Source organism: Aythya ferina (assembly GCF_964211825.1).
Source record: "Aythya ferina genome assembly, chromosome: 3".
Lineage (NCBI taxonomy): Eukaryota > Metazoa > Chordata > Aves > Anseriformes > Anatidae > Aythya > Aythya ferina.
This window is the reverse complement of record NC_140298.1, coordinates 572,317-590,631: the sequence shown is the minus strand read 5'-3', so window position 1 is coordinate 590,631 and position 18,315 is coordinate 572,317. Positions and strand designations below refer to the sequence as shown.

The 18,315-nt window shown below is 38.8% G+C and overlaps 1 protein-coding gene across 8 annotated transcripts in view; it reads right to left on the bottom strand.

The window, feature by feature from the left end:
* CFAP61 (cilia and flagella associated protein 61) overlaps positions 1-18,315 on the bottom strand; it is a 110,401-nt gene that overhangs the window by 37,785 nt on the left and 54,301 nt on the right. For 7 of the 8 annotated variants that reach the window (XM_084516026.1, XM_084516028.1, XM_084516029.1 and 4 more), the window contains 2 exons: positions 16,530-16,657; positions 1,512-1,610 (listed from right to left, as the gene is read on the bottom strand). In XM_084516026.1, coding sequence (XP_084372152.1) covers positions 1,512-1,610; positions 16,530-16,657 — 227 coding nt within the window. The remainder of the gene's footprint in view (positions 1-1,511; positions 1,611-16,529; positions 16,658-18,315) is intronic. The other variant, XM_084516027.1, reaches the window with a different exon arrangement.

The window sequence follows — 18,315 nt, the reverse complement described above, 5'->3', positions numbered from 1 at the left end:
AAGGAAATAAATAAGGGAAGAAAACCACTGACAATTCTAAACTATAATCATGCAGAAATCTATAAATAAAATGGACATCAAGAAGAGATTAGGTTTTTCAAAAGCACCTTTATAATTGAGGTACACAGCTCCTGGGAGACTGACACTCCAAAATCACAGGGATGCTTTCAAAAATCGTACCCTGCAGAGTTCCATTTTCACTCTTAATCTGCTTTCAAATGTTAACAGCTAATTCTGGGGAGGCAGCCATGAACAGCAACTTTCCGTCAGGGTGGATATTTTGTTATTACAAGTCTTTTTTTTACAGTATATTCCAGAAAAACTGTACATGCATTTGCGTGAGTATACAATCTCTTCATTTCCTAGACTTGTACTTAAAAACACCCCTTTCTACAGTAAAAAATTAATTCTGGTAACTAGTTATCAAAAATTTCTTGCTCTTCACAGGGCAAAATTCCAAATATGGTAAGTTAGTTTTAAACATGTCCACATCACACTATTTCCATGGCTTTGTAGAGATTTCCGTTTTAAGGAGACATTGAGTTGTTTTGTCATTTAAAGAGCTGTCTCTTTAGGGCTTTACTGCTTTCTAAGTAAAAAATTGGTAAGAACAATGTGCTGGTTCCAAATGTCACATGCCAAATCCACATAAATTATACCAAGTTCATCGCCAGCTACTCAAAATGACTGTGCTTCTCAATGTCCAGAACAACCATGATCTTGTCCTGAGTGTGGATTCCTAGCGACTACTCCAATATAAAAAATAAAATGCCTAAAAGAAATATACTAAATTTAAGTGAGAATTATACACTGTCAATTTTAATGAGGCAAAATTTTATCCTACTAGTTGGAAGCTACTCTATTTATTGGCAAACAAGAAAACTTGTGAAAATATTTGACCACTCACTGGACACAAGCATCTTTCAGTCTTCCCTTGAGATATTCTGCACCAGAATCATAGATCTGCCAGCCAGGGGGTAGCGAGCATAAGGGACTGAAGCAAGACTTCCAAACACAGGCCAATGACTGACACACAAACAGTTCACAAGCAGCAGGACTGATGCAGCACAGTTCTTCCAAGTCTGTCAACTTAATCTTAAATGTTCCCCTGCATACTCAGCTCCCTCACAGGTTATCAGCATTATTTGGAACAAAACTCATGGCAGTTAAATTAAGCAATATTTAAACATCAAACATACATCTTTTGTCATCTATCCTTAGCCTGGAGATCTAAGCAATCTAAGAAGTCTTGGACAGCAGAGCAGCATCCTGGTATAATATGATGGACCACTACCCTGAAGTTACTGCTTTAGTAATGCTTTGTGCTATTTCCCTAGTAACAGTTATATTTAATGCATTTCACAGGTGAATGCATGTTTTATAGAGAGACTGCATTATTTTGAGAGCACCTGCCTATGTTCCTATTTAAAATTTAGCACAAGTTCACAGAAAATTACAAAGTGTTATGCTTTCCTTTGAAGCTATGGTAGAGTTTAGATATTAAATCAAACCTGTTAATTAAAAATCTTCTATGTTTGGAGGCTGGAAGGTCTTTTCCTGGAAGGCCATGAATTGAAATCAAGGTCAGATTGTTAAATTTCAGGTGCGGACTGTGGAAAGAAAGACATGCCACAGTTAAACCAATGAAATTTTTCTGAGGCTCCATTTGGTACAGTTATAATGTGAGTGCTTTTTAGCATATAGTTATAAGCTGTATTGACAGATAACTGATTTCCCCAGTCCATCCTTATGGCTCTTATTTGAGCTGTAGCACAACGTTGTCGCAATCCTGACAGAAATATTTAGATTCTCTGATGTCACTAGAAATGCTGATCCTAAGACTTTCTGGCAGGACTTAACTTCCATGACTACAGTAGATATTGCAAGACCAGCATGTCTTTGCTCAAAGGCTGGAAAAAAATGAAAAACGAAATCCAGTACACAGTCTGGTGAGTCTCACTGATTTCAAGCACTTTGCTTAACAGGAGTGGATCAAAGAATGTGCTTCAGTACCAGCAGAAGAAAGGTCAAGAAGCACTTAAAAAAAATCACGCTGGAAATCTGCAGTTATTTAGACACCTGGTGAAAAACTGTGCAATACTCTAATTATCACTTTTATGTCGTTTGTTGAGTACATGCTACAAGGGAAGTCAATCTCTGCAACATTGCAATGTATTATGCTTAAAGCAGGGTTCTAAAACATGCAAGGTCTTGTCCAGAGCATTGTACTTCTTTGTGTCATTTTCATGAGTAATGCACTCTTTCCAGTACACCATCACACAACATGTGAAAACACAGGAAGCTGTGGTTCTGTTGGAGAACTGGGACCAGCTACTGCTGTTCATAGCTCACCTTCCATAAGCAGAGACATGGCTGCAGGAAAGTTAAAAATTATTCCTGACAACAAGAAATGTGGCTGCTTCCTGCACCAGGTCTACTGAAAGGAGGAAGCCATATCAGGGGAACAAGACAGACTTCAATTCCATGTGCAGGAGGATACAGAAAACAACTCCTTTACACAGGCGAGGCACAACGTGGTTTGTCATCTTGCTAAGATTGTGTCTTCGTACAGAAAAAGAAGAGTACTTACTTCTGTAGTTTCATTAACACCAGAGGGTGGAGGGGAACAAGACTGACAGTATGTTGAACTAAATGTGATCTGACATTTAAAAACAAATAAATATTATGAGTGATTAAGCCTTCTAATCTTCAAGGCTTTGTGTAAGTTAAGTATGGATTGATGCAAATGGTACAAAGGAATCAGAATGTTTTTTATCAACCGATGTTAATTTGTTATTCATACATTTAAAAAATATATTCAAACAAAGTTAAAGGTCATTCTTAAACCAAGGAATTTTGAGGTTATGGCTGCCACTCTCAAAATGCGTATTAATAGTTTAATTCTGGATTATGGATTATCTATGGTAAATCTCCATGCATACTCAGGCCAAGCACAATGTAATAAATAACCTTAATGTAACAGAGTGCATATATTTATACAGATTATGGGCCTGATTCTCATTTAAATTAAGGTCACTCTGCAGAAGTGGGTGTAAATAGAATTTGCTCTTCATTTATGGCCACATTATGCTGTTTGAGTGATATAAAGTGGTAAATGACAGTTATCCCAATACATTGAACTGAATTTAAAGTGTACAGGATGTCATCTGTGCTAATGGAGTGTTTCTAGTTGGGTGCAAATGTGAGTAATTGCAATAAACTATACACACCTAAATGGTATAACTGCTTGCCACATAGTTTACACGTAATTATGAGGAAAATGGCTACAACAGTACACAGTCATCCCAGACATTCTTCTATCCTGCCTGCCCTCCCAATACCGAAGTTTCTTTTCAACTCAGAGCTGAAATCATCTCTCTACTTGCCCAATGGCCGCTTGCCAATGTCTCCAAATCCAGGTGCTATAATAACATTAGGTTTAAATTACATTAACTATAGTCAGGATGAAAATGCTGCAAGCAAGCATCAGAAAAATGGTAGAATAAGGGTCCCAAGCAACAATAATGTACCTGTTTTGCATGGCTGCACAATGGTGCACATTATTGATCTGATCACATACTATTTTCTTCTACAGATGCTGTACCTCTATTTAGTCCATATGGTATTTGTTCAGTTCTCTCCCATCAAATGTGAGGCTTCAGTTCAGACCTCTCACTCAGTACGATTTACTAACAACTTACTTCTACCTCAGAACTCCCACGGCATTCCCATACGCCCCAAACATTAATTCATGTTTCCCATTCGTTCATCTTGTAGGCATCAAATCATTAATTAGCAACTCTTTGAAATACTATGATGAAATCAGTAATAACTTTGATTCCTATTTTATGTTAAAAAAAATAATAAATCAATACACAAAGGAAATTGGATTGAAGCTATCAAAAGGGGGTGCTGATGTCAGAGGCAGAACAGAAGAGACCCAGGGGTGGTACCTGATACTACCCTTCCAGTCCCAGATCTCAACTTGGAATTGCCAAAAGTGAGCGAAGAACAGTTGCAGGCTTCCTTGGCTTTGGTCCTTTGTCCCTTGGCACTGAGGTGTCACACGACAGAAAGAGGCAGACACCCCACGGGCACCTCGGTTTGGAGAAAGGCTCACTGTTAAGCAGCCCTGTGGCCACTAACCACACTGTGGCTCAAACTGTGGGTGACATGAATTGCGTTTCTTCTGCAAAGAAGAACTCAAGGTTTGCAACCACAAACTGTGAGGTAAAGCATTGTCTGAGCAGACAGTGGAAGACTGGAGGTTAGAGGTGAGCACAGCGGAGAAGATGGGATGGCAGGGAGCCTCCCCATTTTGGAAGCAGATGGTGGGAGGTGAACAGATTTTTTTTTTTTTAACTGACTTCCACAAAGAGATGAATGGCAAAGCCTCCACAGTAGAAGACAATCCTCCCCTTAGCACTTAAGCCACTTGCCACATTTGCTGCAGCAAGGAGCTCTGGTTGGATTAGGGTTGGACTAGATGATCTTAGAGGTCTTTTCCAACTTAGATAATTCTCTAATTCTATGATTCTGATACAGCCAATGGGGCATAAGGTTAGACACTTGTGATGTGCTGAAAACTTGACAACTGCAGAGCCTTCAAAAAAAAAGTCAGGCAATAAATAATTATCTCTGTCAATTTCATGCAAATAATGGTCATATTTGCAAACAGGGAAGTAAAATTCTTTATCACCTAAGGATCAAAATTATTGGGTTTAAACACAAACTGACATTCATGAAAATTATCAGAATCTTTAAGTACGAAAATAAAAGCAAAAACTAGCCATGACGATTATAAAGGTAGATTTGAGAAGTGCAGCTGGTATGCCTCAGCTTAGTATTTTAAATTTATATATAGGCACTTAAATATGAGCCTGAAAAATACAAGCAACCTGTAGGTGCTTGGCCGTGGTTACTGTCAGGCAGTGGTACACAGAGTTACAGGCAGGTAATGGGTTCGACTATTTGGGACAGCGACTGTCAGGCATGTTACCACTTGACATCGTTCAACCCTTTTCTCCACATATCATTATTATTTCTAGACTAACAAAAAGATGGTTTATTTATGATGGCTGGGGATTCCTTACTGATGCCTAAAAGCTCTTAATAATGGGAAAACAACAAAGGCTCTGAGAAACAGGTAGAAGAGAGAATGTCTTATGTGCTTCTAAAATATATGCCGTTGCCTTATAGGGAGCATGGTAAAAGCACAGGTTCCCATCTGCTGAAAAAGTCTTCAAGTTAAGAGCCCGAACCAATGCAACATTAAACAAGTGCACCTGCATTTCAGAAGCAAGTAATTCCAGCTGGGATTCATGTTGCTGTGGATACAAAGGGAAGAACAGCACAAAGATACTGGTGAAGCAGGGAGGGATTAGAGTATCTAGGGAAATAAGTAAAAGGTGTAGGGTTTCACTGCACAGTTCTAGTGGACAGCTACAAAAGCAAGTCTAAACACCCGTCCTTGAAATTAAATTGGATTGCCAATTTATTGTGACCAAAATAAAAGGAACAAATGAACAAAATTTTTAGTATGTCATTTATGTATATCTGCAAATCTGTTCAAATATTCCTGGCTAGTTTCTCAGGATTTTTTGCCTCCATGCTTTTCCTTCTTGGGTGTGTGGTGCAAAAACATAGGTTTAGATGGTGAAAAAGTTGTCTGAATGAATTATTTAATTCATTAATCCCTCATTATCACGAATAATGAGTCAAATCACTTTTGTGACAGCAAATAAAGTGCAGCAAAATAGTCTACATGAACCTATATGTTTCAATTTATTTGAAACTAAGCATCACACTTTTTTTTTTAAGTTTTCCAGTCATTCATAAAAAATAAAATAAGAAAGGATTACAGAAGATAATACCAACATGACTACCAAAATATGTAGCTCCATTTACTGATCTCCTGTATGCATAATCATTGAACAATTTAACTTTCATATCTGGTATTCCAAAATTCCAAAATGTCATAATTACACTATATCCTCAACTTTCATGTAGCAGTGCACTTAAATACAGCAGATCTAGATAATTCTAAAAATGGTAACAGTCTGTTTTCAGCACTTCCAATAATTAGGTTGAGAACTTCTTGCATTAATGAAACTCTGATTCAGAGAAATTTCCCCACTGCTCTGCAACAAAAAAATGAACCTTATGACTTCTGTGGGGAAGAAGGAGCCCTGAATGAGAGAGAGGTGATACAAAACGAGTCCCAGCAGGCAATACCCTGCTGTTTAGGGCACAGAAAGTCCACGTGTCCAGGTACAGGTCTCACCCCACAAGGAAAGTATAGGCAGAACCTCTTCTTGACACAAATAATACAACAATTTATGCAAACCTTTTTTTTTTTTTTTTTTTTAAAAAAAAAAAAAAAAAAAGGGGGAAGATCAGCACCCCACGCTTTTCAAGAGCAAGGTCATCAAGACATGACTTCAAGAACAGACATCTCCAAAAGGAAAAGATTTTCTAACACATTTTACAGATCCACACAAAACTGCAAATAAAAACGCTCAGCTTAGCAAAGGTGGCTAATAATAGTGAAAAAAAAAAAAAAAAAAAAAAACACATGCATATTTTCACTAAGTGATGAATATGTTGCTTAGTACTATAGACTTTAGGAGCAACCTTTACGAGCAATGCATTTTCACACTGCAGTATACTAAATTGCTTTTGTTTACTCAGACAAAGCCCATTGCTGTCTCAGGCAGAGCTGTAAAAACCTCTACCTTTCCTCTTCCTCCCACACTTCAAACAGCTACATTCAACTCAGACAAGTAAGAATCAGATATGAAGCTATGTGAAAATAACACAGCAGAACTGTTTCCCTGTGTGGTGCTATGTGATGCCATCCTGGTATTATGAAGGCTCTGCAGCTGATCTTACACTGCCTAGTTAGTAAGCTTTTGGTAAGATAGTCAGTGACCGAAGCAGAAAGGGTTTATTGTTTGCATCAACAATTACCAAAAGCCTCTGTTCTCAAGAACCTTAGTGAGTGCATCAATTACAAACCTCAGAACAGGGTTTTAGCTTAACTGCTGACCAACAGATGTCCATCTACAAGTCATCCATCTCTAATTACAAGTAAACAAAGATAAGCCATTTCTCCATTGGATCAACATTTTTTAAAAAGTGTTATGATTGTGAATGAATTTGCTCAAGGAAAGAAGGGATAACAATAAAGTCTTTACTGGGACACCTTTCAATGCAAGAGTCAAGAAAGAGATTTTCCACATACTCATTTGCTCTATGAACTGTGCTTGTTTATAGACTCTTCCTCTTCCTGCTTGTTTATAATTCGTCCTCCAAAGACCAGTGACAGATGTGTCAAGAAGAACAACAGCAAAACTAAAACAATAAGTGAATCTGATTGTCAGTAGCTCGCATTTAATGTGACTAACGCTTTTGGCCCTAGGCAATAGGTAAGTCAGGTGATTACTTCAGTGGGAAAATTCACACCTTCTTCATCCCAGAACATGACTGTTTCTGTTCCAAGACAGGCCACAACATTGGTGAAATACACCACTGATTTCAATTTCAGAAAATACTCTTTAAATTATTTAGAACATAGATTAAGAGGGAAATGTTTGGGTCTGATTTTAATTTATTAAATATTTCAAGATGAAATTTATTTTAAAAAAGAAACCCCAACAAAACATTTTGTGATGTCCCAGTAACTATCTCCTTATATGAAAATGTTTGCCCTTAAAAACACTTACATTTGGATGGAATGGTACTTTTTAATAAAGTACAGTGTTTTTTCCTGAAACTTCCCAATGGCTGTACTGCTGATTAATTGTATCAGATGCTGAATTCCAAAGGAGAGCAGCCTACAAGCCCAGGCTGTGAAAGACATGACCACCACTTCTGACATCTTATGCAGGAATCCTTTCAAAAAACTAAACTATTTTAGTTTGACCCTTCAGTAACAGCCTTCAGTGATGCTGTATTTCTCTGTCCCCAGCTGCCTGCTCTCCTTCACTGGGTCTCTCTCTACAAACTTGGTATTCGATGGCACAAACTATGTTTTTCTCTCTGTACTTTGTACTTTCAATTCTTTGTTTAATTTCTCCTTTTTAGGTAGCTTTAAATCACCCCCTAATCTCGACTACTCCCTGAATGTTACCAAACATGTCTTCTTCCATGTTCTGTCAAACTCCTCTCCATATCATAACTCATTTCTCTGAAACAACCCTGCCACCCTTTTCCTGTCACTGCTTTTACCCTTTCTATCCACCTCTCATTTCCCAGCAACATTTTTTGCTTTCCTCACCTATGTCAACTCAGCTTCCCCTATTCTTTTTCGCGTCATTCTTCTCCAGTGACTGTGACTCTAAACTAATTCAGTTGAGGCTTTTCTCCTTTGTTAGACTAATTCTTTTCCACACTTTGTTTCTCAACCCATATTGACCCTTGCAATTTTACCATTAAGCTCTTCCCCGTCCCTTAACCACCTCTCGTTCAGCTCTCTTCTCCTACTGTCTGACTGTGTCTTGCCAGTACTTGCAAGGTACATACAAGGCTTTGAATGGGCACAGAGGTCTGAGTCATAGGTACTTGCTTATTTACACATTTACCACACAAATTGCATTTCTGTAGCATCGTATGAGCCATATTCTGACTGGTCATACAACCCAATGACAGGTTTCTTAGAAACCTCTTTACAAAACTACAATATTCACCCAGATTCGTTGTAGTTTCAGGATCTTGCTTATTAAAAAAGCATGGCAAAGACCTTATACTATGAATTGCTATACAACGGAACAGAACAAAATCTGAAGAGTTGTTTCCATTACCCATACAAAACACACATCTGAATCTGATGCATACATATCCCTATGCAGGAACACCCCTACCTACAAAATTTACAAGATTAGCACTGTCATCCCAAATGTATGTTGGCTTTGAATTTGACCAAATCCAAGTACCACTAGCCATTGCCTTTGCTATAGCATTTCCTAACTAAAATTTCAATTTTCATTCCACAAATGTTTCAGTATTTCACACTGTTCAAAGCACAAAACAGGGCAATTATTTTTCTAGACAGAAAATGAGGGATATCTCATGATGACACTGGTAGTTACAGTCTCTAGCTGTTTAAACCTAATCACCTGGCAGATTCAAAGTCACATCACCATTTTCCACAAATAAAGGCACCACAAACTGGGAAGTAAACCTACAGAGTGGCTGAGAGGTTGCTGTTTTGTCTACTCCCGTGTGAATGTTTCAGTGAATAACAGAGAATGAAAATTCCAACTCGTAATAGGACAGGACAGTAGCAGGACATTTGTAATGTTATAGGACAATTATCAAGGTCAAAATTAAGTTGCTTTTTTTATTTTTGGGGGCTATTTACCACAAATTATTGCATGTTATGGCAAAGGAGATTAAAATTTTGACTCTGATAGTGGTTGAAACAGATTTGGCAATGCTGCTTTCACACAGATTAAAAAGTATGTACCCTAGAAAAGCCCACGGATGTGGGGCTCCCCTTGAATTTGATGAGCTTGAGATTTGTACCAATATTTATCCTCCTAATAGCAAGAGCATGAAGAAAGAGAAGATGCTCATAAAAGTTGCATGTTCCGAGGCACCACCCCAGCACCACATTCTCTTGGCAGAAAGCTGGCAGCCTGGGAAGGATGGGGGCATGGCTGGCAGAGGATTCAGCTGGGCCAAAATTCCTGATCTCAAACATCTGCATGTAGCAGCTGCGAATCTGGGCCTCACAGCACCCTCAGCCCTGGCAGTCTGATGAGCACAGCTGCCTTGCTGATATTGCATCCGGGAAAGAGAAGCAGCCCTGAGAGGTACAGCACCATGCACCATGTAGTGCCCCTCTCTTTACCCAGACAATGTGACACTTCCCCAACGGCGCATCCTTCCCAAACAGCCTGTGCCCTGCAGCTAATGTGGAACCAGCGTTGTGCCTGATTAATGCCAAGATGCTAGCAGCTCCCAGGTAAACAAACCGCACAGCACAGTGTGCTACAGGTTACGCAGAAAGGCAGCATAGTGCTTGGGTACTGGAAGCAACCAAGATACAGCACTGAGGAGCTCCATCGAACCTAGCCAATCTTCACTCAGGGAATCCAGATTACAGGGCATATGGTAAAGATTCACCATCTCATGAATATATCTTATGGACACCCAACTCTCATTGCAATGTAAACTGCATTCACGCTCTTCTCCTTCCTGGGATCTGGACAAGAGTTACAGCAATCCAGAAAATTTAAAATTTCAGCTCATCACACATTCAAAAAAGAAAAAAGAAAAAAGAAACTACCCTCATTTGTATTGTGATTTGTGATGTTCGTTTGCCACAACCCTTACACTGCATGCTAGAGTAAATATAGACCAACAGGAATCTAATCTACATCAATCGCTAGAGGGCAGAATCACAACATAACCATCAGCCAACTAATTATTTCTCCATTTTACTAGTCTGAGAAGTTTACTTTGCTTCCAAACCAATCCAAAGGCAGGTTATAGACTGGTTTGAAGAACTTGATCCTTACAACACCTCTGCAGCAGCTCTGGGAAGCAGTCTTCAAAACAAAGAAAAATAAATATGAACAGAACAGAAAGTACAGCTACTCTATCACTTCAGCAAGTAACTGAAAAGTGTAAATGTGGTGTTTGCACTTGCAATGCTTCTCTATTTGCTTTGAACTGCACTGACCAGATTGCTGCTGCCAGAGCTGCTCTGGGTAGTCAGGTTACCGAGCTCTGTTCAGAGCTGCTGAAACAGCCATACCGATGGCACACTTGGTTCACCAGGTAAGGCCTGATAAATATAATTCTGTAAAAATTCTTCTGACTCACATCAATTTTGAAACAGGCCTTTTATGAGAAACCTACTATTTCCAGGATCACTTTAAATATACAAAAAGAAGTTACAACTACTGACATATAAATATTAACAAAATAAAATCTGCAAATACAAGTTGAAAGTACAAAAGAACAGTTTGGTCTGAGACAAGTATTTGCGTATGTTTAAAGGACAAGTACATGAAGTTGAAATAATCTTACTTAAAATTGAAAGCTCTCTAAAACAAGAATATAAACAAAACATCGGTGCTAATTGAGTGCCATTTTTTGGCAGAGGCTAGTCAAATGGCTGCTGGGAATGATGAGGACCCATGTCCTCTCCCCAGTTTATGTCTGGTATCAGTCACTGACAACGTTCACTGTGATAGTGACTACACAACAAGGCGAGATATGACCTATCATATTTATCTCTGTCACAACTTGATCTCTATTCACCAGAAATGATGGAAGGCAACAATGTCTGAAGGATGCGGGCCTGGTGACAGTGAACACATGGTCAACTACAACATTGTTCTGGGTTTGCCTTGGTATGAAAAAACAGCAGTCAAAAGGAAGCACATACATACCGATTCTTGTGGCAAAGACAGGTAGTATAAAACAATGAAGATCACTAAACCATTCATTACATGTTAGTTCTGTGATCAGCAAGTAAGCATTAACTATTTAATTAGTCAACTAATTAGTGACAGGCAACATGGAAGGCTTCAGATGTTCTCAGACAAATGCAAAGGTAAAAAGCCTAATTAAACAGCAAGCATTATGCTAACTATTGCCAAACAGGACAGATGTGCAGGATATCGTATAATACTGTGCTGCCAGATAACGGCAGTTGTAGTTGTTCTGTCAGAAAGCATGCTTTAAAATCCCCAGCCATTTCTATGCTCATCTCAGACACCTTTAACTCAGGAAGGGAGAAGCTGGCCTGCAGGCAGACTGACTGTATTGGATTCTAACTCTATTTTAAGAGAAAAATTCATGACTTTGACAAAAAAAAAATACTTTAATACATTCACTTTTTAATGCAATAACCATTTTAAAGCATCCAAATAGAAAGAGAAATGTATTTCACAACCTTTTCATACAAAATGTGGTCTTAGCTGCCATTCATTTATTGCTATTTTGTGTAGTACATTATGTATATTTGCACCATCCTCAGAGAATAAGGCATTGTTTACAAAAGAGGTTGGATTAAAAAGGTTTTCGAAATCATGGATTAAAAAGGATTTTCCCTATAATTAGAAGACAATAACGCTTTCCACAGCTATATGCAAAAAGGTGGAAAAGAAGCTAATTGGCTCACTACAGCAGAACCAATGACAAGATACTGCTGTGAGCAAGGTTTTTGCATTCTTGCAGCCAAACTTCAATCACCTGCCCTGAGAGCATACTAGTTAACATGCTGTTCTGTGAATCATTCACCAGAATTAAGTACAAATGCTATTTTTTGAACTGTATGTTTTTCTGGCCTAACTCTGCTGCTACGACCATCATTCTTAACTCATAAAAGCAAACAAGAAAAAACAAAACACTCTGCTCTCCTGATAAATTAGTGTTTAACAATGAGCTTATTTTTAAATAATTTCAGTTTTTGGGAATAGGAAGAGATTAAAATGTGCTAGAGCTGACATTCTCCAGGAACTACATGTAGGGGAAAATGATTTAACGGATATCTATTCAGCTTGGTACTTCAATGTCTAGGTGTTCACAGTGTTTGAAATCTATTATTTATCTGCAGTTGCTCTTTCTTCTGCTGAAGCTCACCTCCAAGAATTGGTATTTTCAGAACTCTGTATTCAACCCATTACCCCTGTTCTCATATTCATAGCTATTGATATTCTATATTCATATTAATGAAAATAGGTTTTTCGTGCTCAAATCATTTTCAGATCCAATTTTCATTTAACATTTGCAAGCTGAATGCATAAAACAGCTTTCTTATTTATAAACTATATGTGTACTCCGTGTACACAACAAAAATACAACTCCGTGTGGACAACAAAAATACAACTTTTTAAAATTTCTTAAATCAGACTTTTTTAGGGTCTTCATTCATGATAATTTGTCAGTGGTAGTGACTCAGCACTGCAAGCTTAAGTGAAGGTCAGATGTATCTACTGGAGGACCTGTTACAACTTTTTCCTGATTGATTTTTTTTTTTTTTTAACACCAAGTCACTCAAACGAAACTAAAAACACCTTGCAGTTTCAGCCTAACCACGTTTTGGATTTAATTGGCTTGAGGCTGAAACAGTTTTCTCCCCACATCCACAGCAACGGGGAGGCAGCAGTGCCAGTTGCAACGACGGTTTGGAGGGTGGGGAACAATAGAGGCAGAGCCTCCGCGTTGCCGGGCTGAACTGCTTTCTCACAAGGGGAATATTTGTTCAGTTACTACTTCTCCTTTAGGACTAGCCATCCCTCAGAATTTACATTGCTTTAACAAGTGGTCTGATGCTGCTGCAGTTTGTGTATGCCCCATCCTAGTGCTAGAGCGACTAGAGTCCCAGCTTTGTGCAAGGGGAAGCGCATAATTGCACTGCCCAGGAGAAGCCTCATGCAGGAACTGTAGGAATCACAATTGCTTGCCTGCTTGCTGTGCTCCTGCAGGAAAGTTAATTACTGAAGCAATTTATGATGCAACTCGCTGTCCCTCTTCTGCAGCACCTTGGAGCTGCTGCCTAGCTTGCTGCAGCTCCTCACATGCTGACCAGGCCCTCAGGGCACCCACGTTCACACTTGTACCTGCTGGCAGCTGCACAGCCAAGCCCACAGCTGTACCACTGCCCAGAGCTGCCTCCTCCAACATCTGCCTGTCCCTCGGATAAAAAATTCTTATGTGTCCTGAAAAAACGCAGCACTATAGCTCCGAACAGATCCGAATGTGACTGCACTCAAGAAAAGAAAATCAGCAGAAGCTATTTATTTTGATGGTAAACAACATGCCCAATGAGATCACCTTCACTGACCTGGCATTAGATTAAGCACATCGGAGGTGGTACTCCAAGGCTCACAGTACGCCAGCACTAGGAAGAAGTTTCCCCTACTGGCAGGTCATTCCATATACTCACTTGCAGCATTTTTGCACTGCCCTTTGAAACAGCCAGGACTGATTTGGGAACACCAGCGCTCTGAGCTCTGTGATGACCTGGTCCAAGAAACTCTCAAAGCACAGTAACGAACCAGAGCAAAGGACTGCAGCAGCAGTTTGTAAGGTGGTGGTTCCCAGCATCCACCCCCCTTTGCAGCAGCATTTCAAAGCTCACTCTGTTCCCGCGGATGGGACGCAGTGCCCATGGCTGCTCCCTGGCACCCTGCCCCACCGCACTCTGCCCCAGGCACATCGGCCGAGAGCTGCAGTGCCGCTGGCACAGCGCGGTGGAGCAAGAGGCAGCCTTCTGCATGCTCGAGGGAGGAGACACTGTTCTCATTGTTATTTTCCTGTCCACTGAAAAATATATTTCTTTAGTCTCAAACAGGTTGAAAACACTTGTAAAATGTAGTTCTAATAATTGTTAGGTAGGTAAGTGAATTACATTTGTGTGTTTCCATGGTGACTGATAATGTAAAATAATTAAGTATGAAGAATAATGAGGAGAAAACTACTTCCTCTTTTTAAGGATTAGGGGCTTACAAATTGATTCAATCTAGCTATTTTTAGTGCATGTAACCTTTGCACAGAGTATTAGAAAATTATGACTAAATCAAACTAGATTGTATTAAAAGACCTTCACATTGATCAGACTTTCTTTAACTGCTGCTGCTAAGAAAATTAAAAAAATAATAATCTTTCTTAAACTTGTACATATGTTAATATAAATTCTGTGACATTTTGCACTAAGTACAGCTTGCTTTCTGCATTCTCTGAGCAATACTCAATTTCTCCTAAGCAGGAGCACTCCATTTGTGCAGTGCTGAAGACAAGTGCTCTCCTATGTACAAGAAGGACATGTTCTGCACAAACTCTTTCCTAGAATATAGTTTAAATAAAACAACTGGCTGAGGTGTCTCAGAGATATAAACGATTTCCCCACTACCCTGATGCCATCTGTATGTCCTGTTCACTACAGGTAGACAACTTCTGGCTAAGGAGGACAGACCTGGTTGGTGCACAAATAGTTTTCTTTTTCCCCTCACAGTATTTTGTACCGAAAGCATAGAAATAAGCAGCACAGGATGAATAATGAGAAAGCAGCTAATAGCGCTAAATATGTTTTCAGCTGAACTTTGAGTAGGACTAAATGCCTAAAAGTGCTGAGAACAGGAAGATGAGAATAAAGTGCTCTTACCCTAAGGCGGATAGAGGATGCTCTACATTAAAAGTCAGGAGCCAAGAAAAGAGTAAGAAGCAGATGTTTTTTCTTCACTGTTCTAGTAATTTAACAATATTCATAAACCAGTGCAACAACTTCTCTTGCTATAATGATATTTTAATTTGTGATGACATTAATGGTTGTAGAAGTACCAACTTCTGGTTTAACTGGAAAAGTAGGCAAAATTTTCCATTCTCTGCCCACCATACAGATGCCAAACTCCACTAGTTTTTGTAATGAGCGCTTTGTTGTCATGATCACATTCAGAATTTGCATTTTATGTTCATTTTTGCAATGCTTTCAGGACATTTCTTATGTGTATGTTTAACCTACGAGGAAGACAACAATTGCATTCTCACACAGACTAACATTCTGATAACCCCATAAAATCGGTATGGATGGGGTACTGGCATAGAAAGTGTAAGCAGTGAGATAGCAGAGAGAGGGTCCCCCTTCCTAATTCTGGAAAGTCTGTAAAACAGACTGTGTCCACAGCTGGCTCTGGCTTAGAGAGAGGAAGGTATAAAAACAGTTGCATACATTTATCCCCCTTCTTAACGAGTTTATAGTTTATTTACTCCAGTTTGGATAACCCAAGGTAAACAAAGCCAATTTCCAGTTTTACGGCTGAAAAATTCTTTAATGTTTGCTAACAGCCTGTCCTTCTGTTGGGCCACCAGGCAGGCTTGTAACTGCCAGAGAGCAGACCTTTCCCATGCTCACTCCAGGGCCTACAGTAAAAATGGCAGAGGGGCCAGAAACAGCAATTTTCCAGTTCCCAAGCACTACTCAAAACAAACACCTCATCAGAATCAGAGGTATTCTACTTCGCCTTTTAGGTGATGGGTACATCTCATGAGGGTATATCTCAACAGGCTCGTGTTAGGCATCCTGCACAGCTCTGGAAACAACACCATGAGGTAGGAGAATGGAGGGATTCAGACAGTGATTTGTGGTTCCAATAGGCAGAACTAGCTTTAACAATCAATAGTGCTTTGTAGCACATGTGAAGGGCTATGGACTTAATCTCTACCTACAGTGGTTTTGTATAAGACTAATGGTCAAAGTGATTGTAAGTATGTGGAACTCGCATTTTTGGTGGGCTTTTTTTTTGAGGATCTACATGTATCCTTGCAAGTACTTCTGAATTCCACAGTTAGTCAGGGTGGAGACACTAACGTCTCTACATTTTCAAATTACAGGCTCAGAACTTTAACAGCTTCTACTTGGATACAGAGTCAAAGCACGTCTACGCTTTTTTTTTTCTCCCCCTTTTTTTTGACTAAAAAAGCAGCTTGAAATGATTTTTAAATGGAAGAAGCAAACCCCTTCAAACAAAAGTAATGTATTCTTCTCAGTAAAGGAAATAAAATTAAAAACTTACCAAAAAACAAGCGTTTCTAGAAATGAGATTCCAACATCAGATGCACCAACCACCACAATTCTACTGTTGATGGACGTTTTAGATTCTGTTATTAACTTTCGATTTATGTGGTTCAAAGAGTAACTCAGCTGTACACAACAACAACCAAAAAAAAAAAAAAAAAAAAAAAAGATGACATAGTGACATAGATAAACATTAAAAATAACTGGAAAAGTCTGCTAAGAATTATTAAGGCATCAGCACTGTCCTGCCTTGCACTCATACAAAACTTACAGGTCATTGACATGACTATCATCATGATATTCCCATGGACACCACAAGATAATACAGTAGATAAAAGGTACTAAAAATGGTGAAATGTATGCATCTTTAATAGGTCACAAAATTAGTAGAGCTTGATGTTCTGGCTTCTCTTTAAAAAGACACTATAAAGTCTTGTAAGGTTTAAAAATACTGTCTCTTCTAGAATTTACCACCACTTAGTTAACTCCTGGGGCACATATTTACATCATGCTAATATCATTTTTTTTTACCTTTTGGAGCAATTTTTACTCCTGCTGTTTCATTTATGGAAATGCTTTTACTTGTAAAATCATTAAGAAGCTGTGTCTTGAATGCCTTCGTTTTCAATGTGCTAGCTAAATACACAATCTCTTTCAAAATATACATATATATTATTAAATACAGAACAACCTTCTCAGTTTTCTTTCTCCTAATGCATACACATGTAATGCATACATGGTTAAGACAATAAATTTCAGGTATTTTCATTGTAACTGTTTCTTTAGACCTCCTGAACTAACTGAAAGATTAACAAAAATATAAGAGAGTCAAGAGGCAACATTGCATTTGACTTTTATTTTTTCTGCCCCAAACTATATTTAGTTTTCAAATTTTTGATGAAAGACAGGGAAACACTTTCCAACTTACAGCACATCTCTACTTTTTTTCTTTTGTATTGCTTTGGGTTATATACCTTCACATTTCACAGACTGAATAATTATAGATTTATGGATGCACTGAAGGGAGAAATAGAAAACCAGGCTACTTTGTCAGCCACTTCTCTTATATGTTTCTGCAGTGTCACTTAAAGAGGAAGCAATGTAGGACTTCTGACAGGTTTTCCTCTATTACTAGTGGGATACATCAGGTTAATAAAATTAAGCCCTCTAAATTCCTCCTATAAAATTACAGTAGAAATATTTGCTATATATTAGTCGACAGAGTAACTCAACATATGAAGAATAAGTACTTTATTTTAAAGCCGTGGCAATGACGTTGGCCTTTTCAAGAAGAATATGGCATACTGAGATCCCCAGGCAATCTGTTATGCTATGTCTTTGCAGTGGTGACCTACAGATGAGATTTCAGCAGTCTCGCTACAGAAGCTGTATACCACACTAGAGTGTTCTGCCACATCTTAAGGCAAAATTATGGGTCAACTATTTGCAAACCATCATCACTTTAGAGGAAACAACTTAAGACAAGGCAATTAAATGTGTTCTTTGGGCAGGCAACTTTTCCTTTTTTTTTTTTTTTTTTTTTTTACTGCCAGATAAATGGTCTTCTGGCTGTAGTTCTTCACAGTGCAATGATGACATCCAGTGGTGAGCTAGATTCATCTCTGAGATGAGTAGGCTGAACTCCACTGAGAAAATTCCAGAAGATACCTTAGAAAGTATACTGGACCACTGTCCTGCTTAATGGGGAAGTTGGCAGTGCAAAGCTTGACACGTGCCCGCAGTCTCAGCCAGCCCCACACCGAAGAGCCATAGCCAAGTCTGAG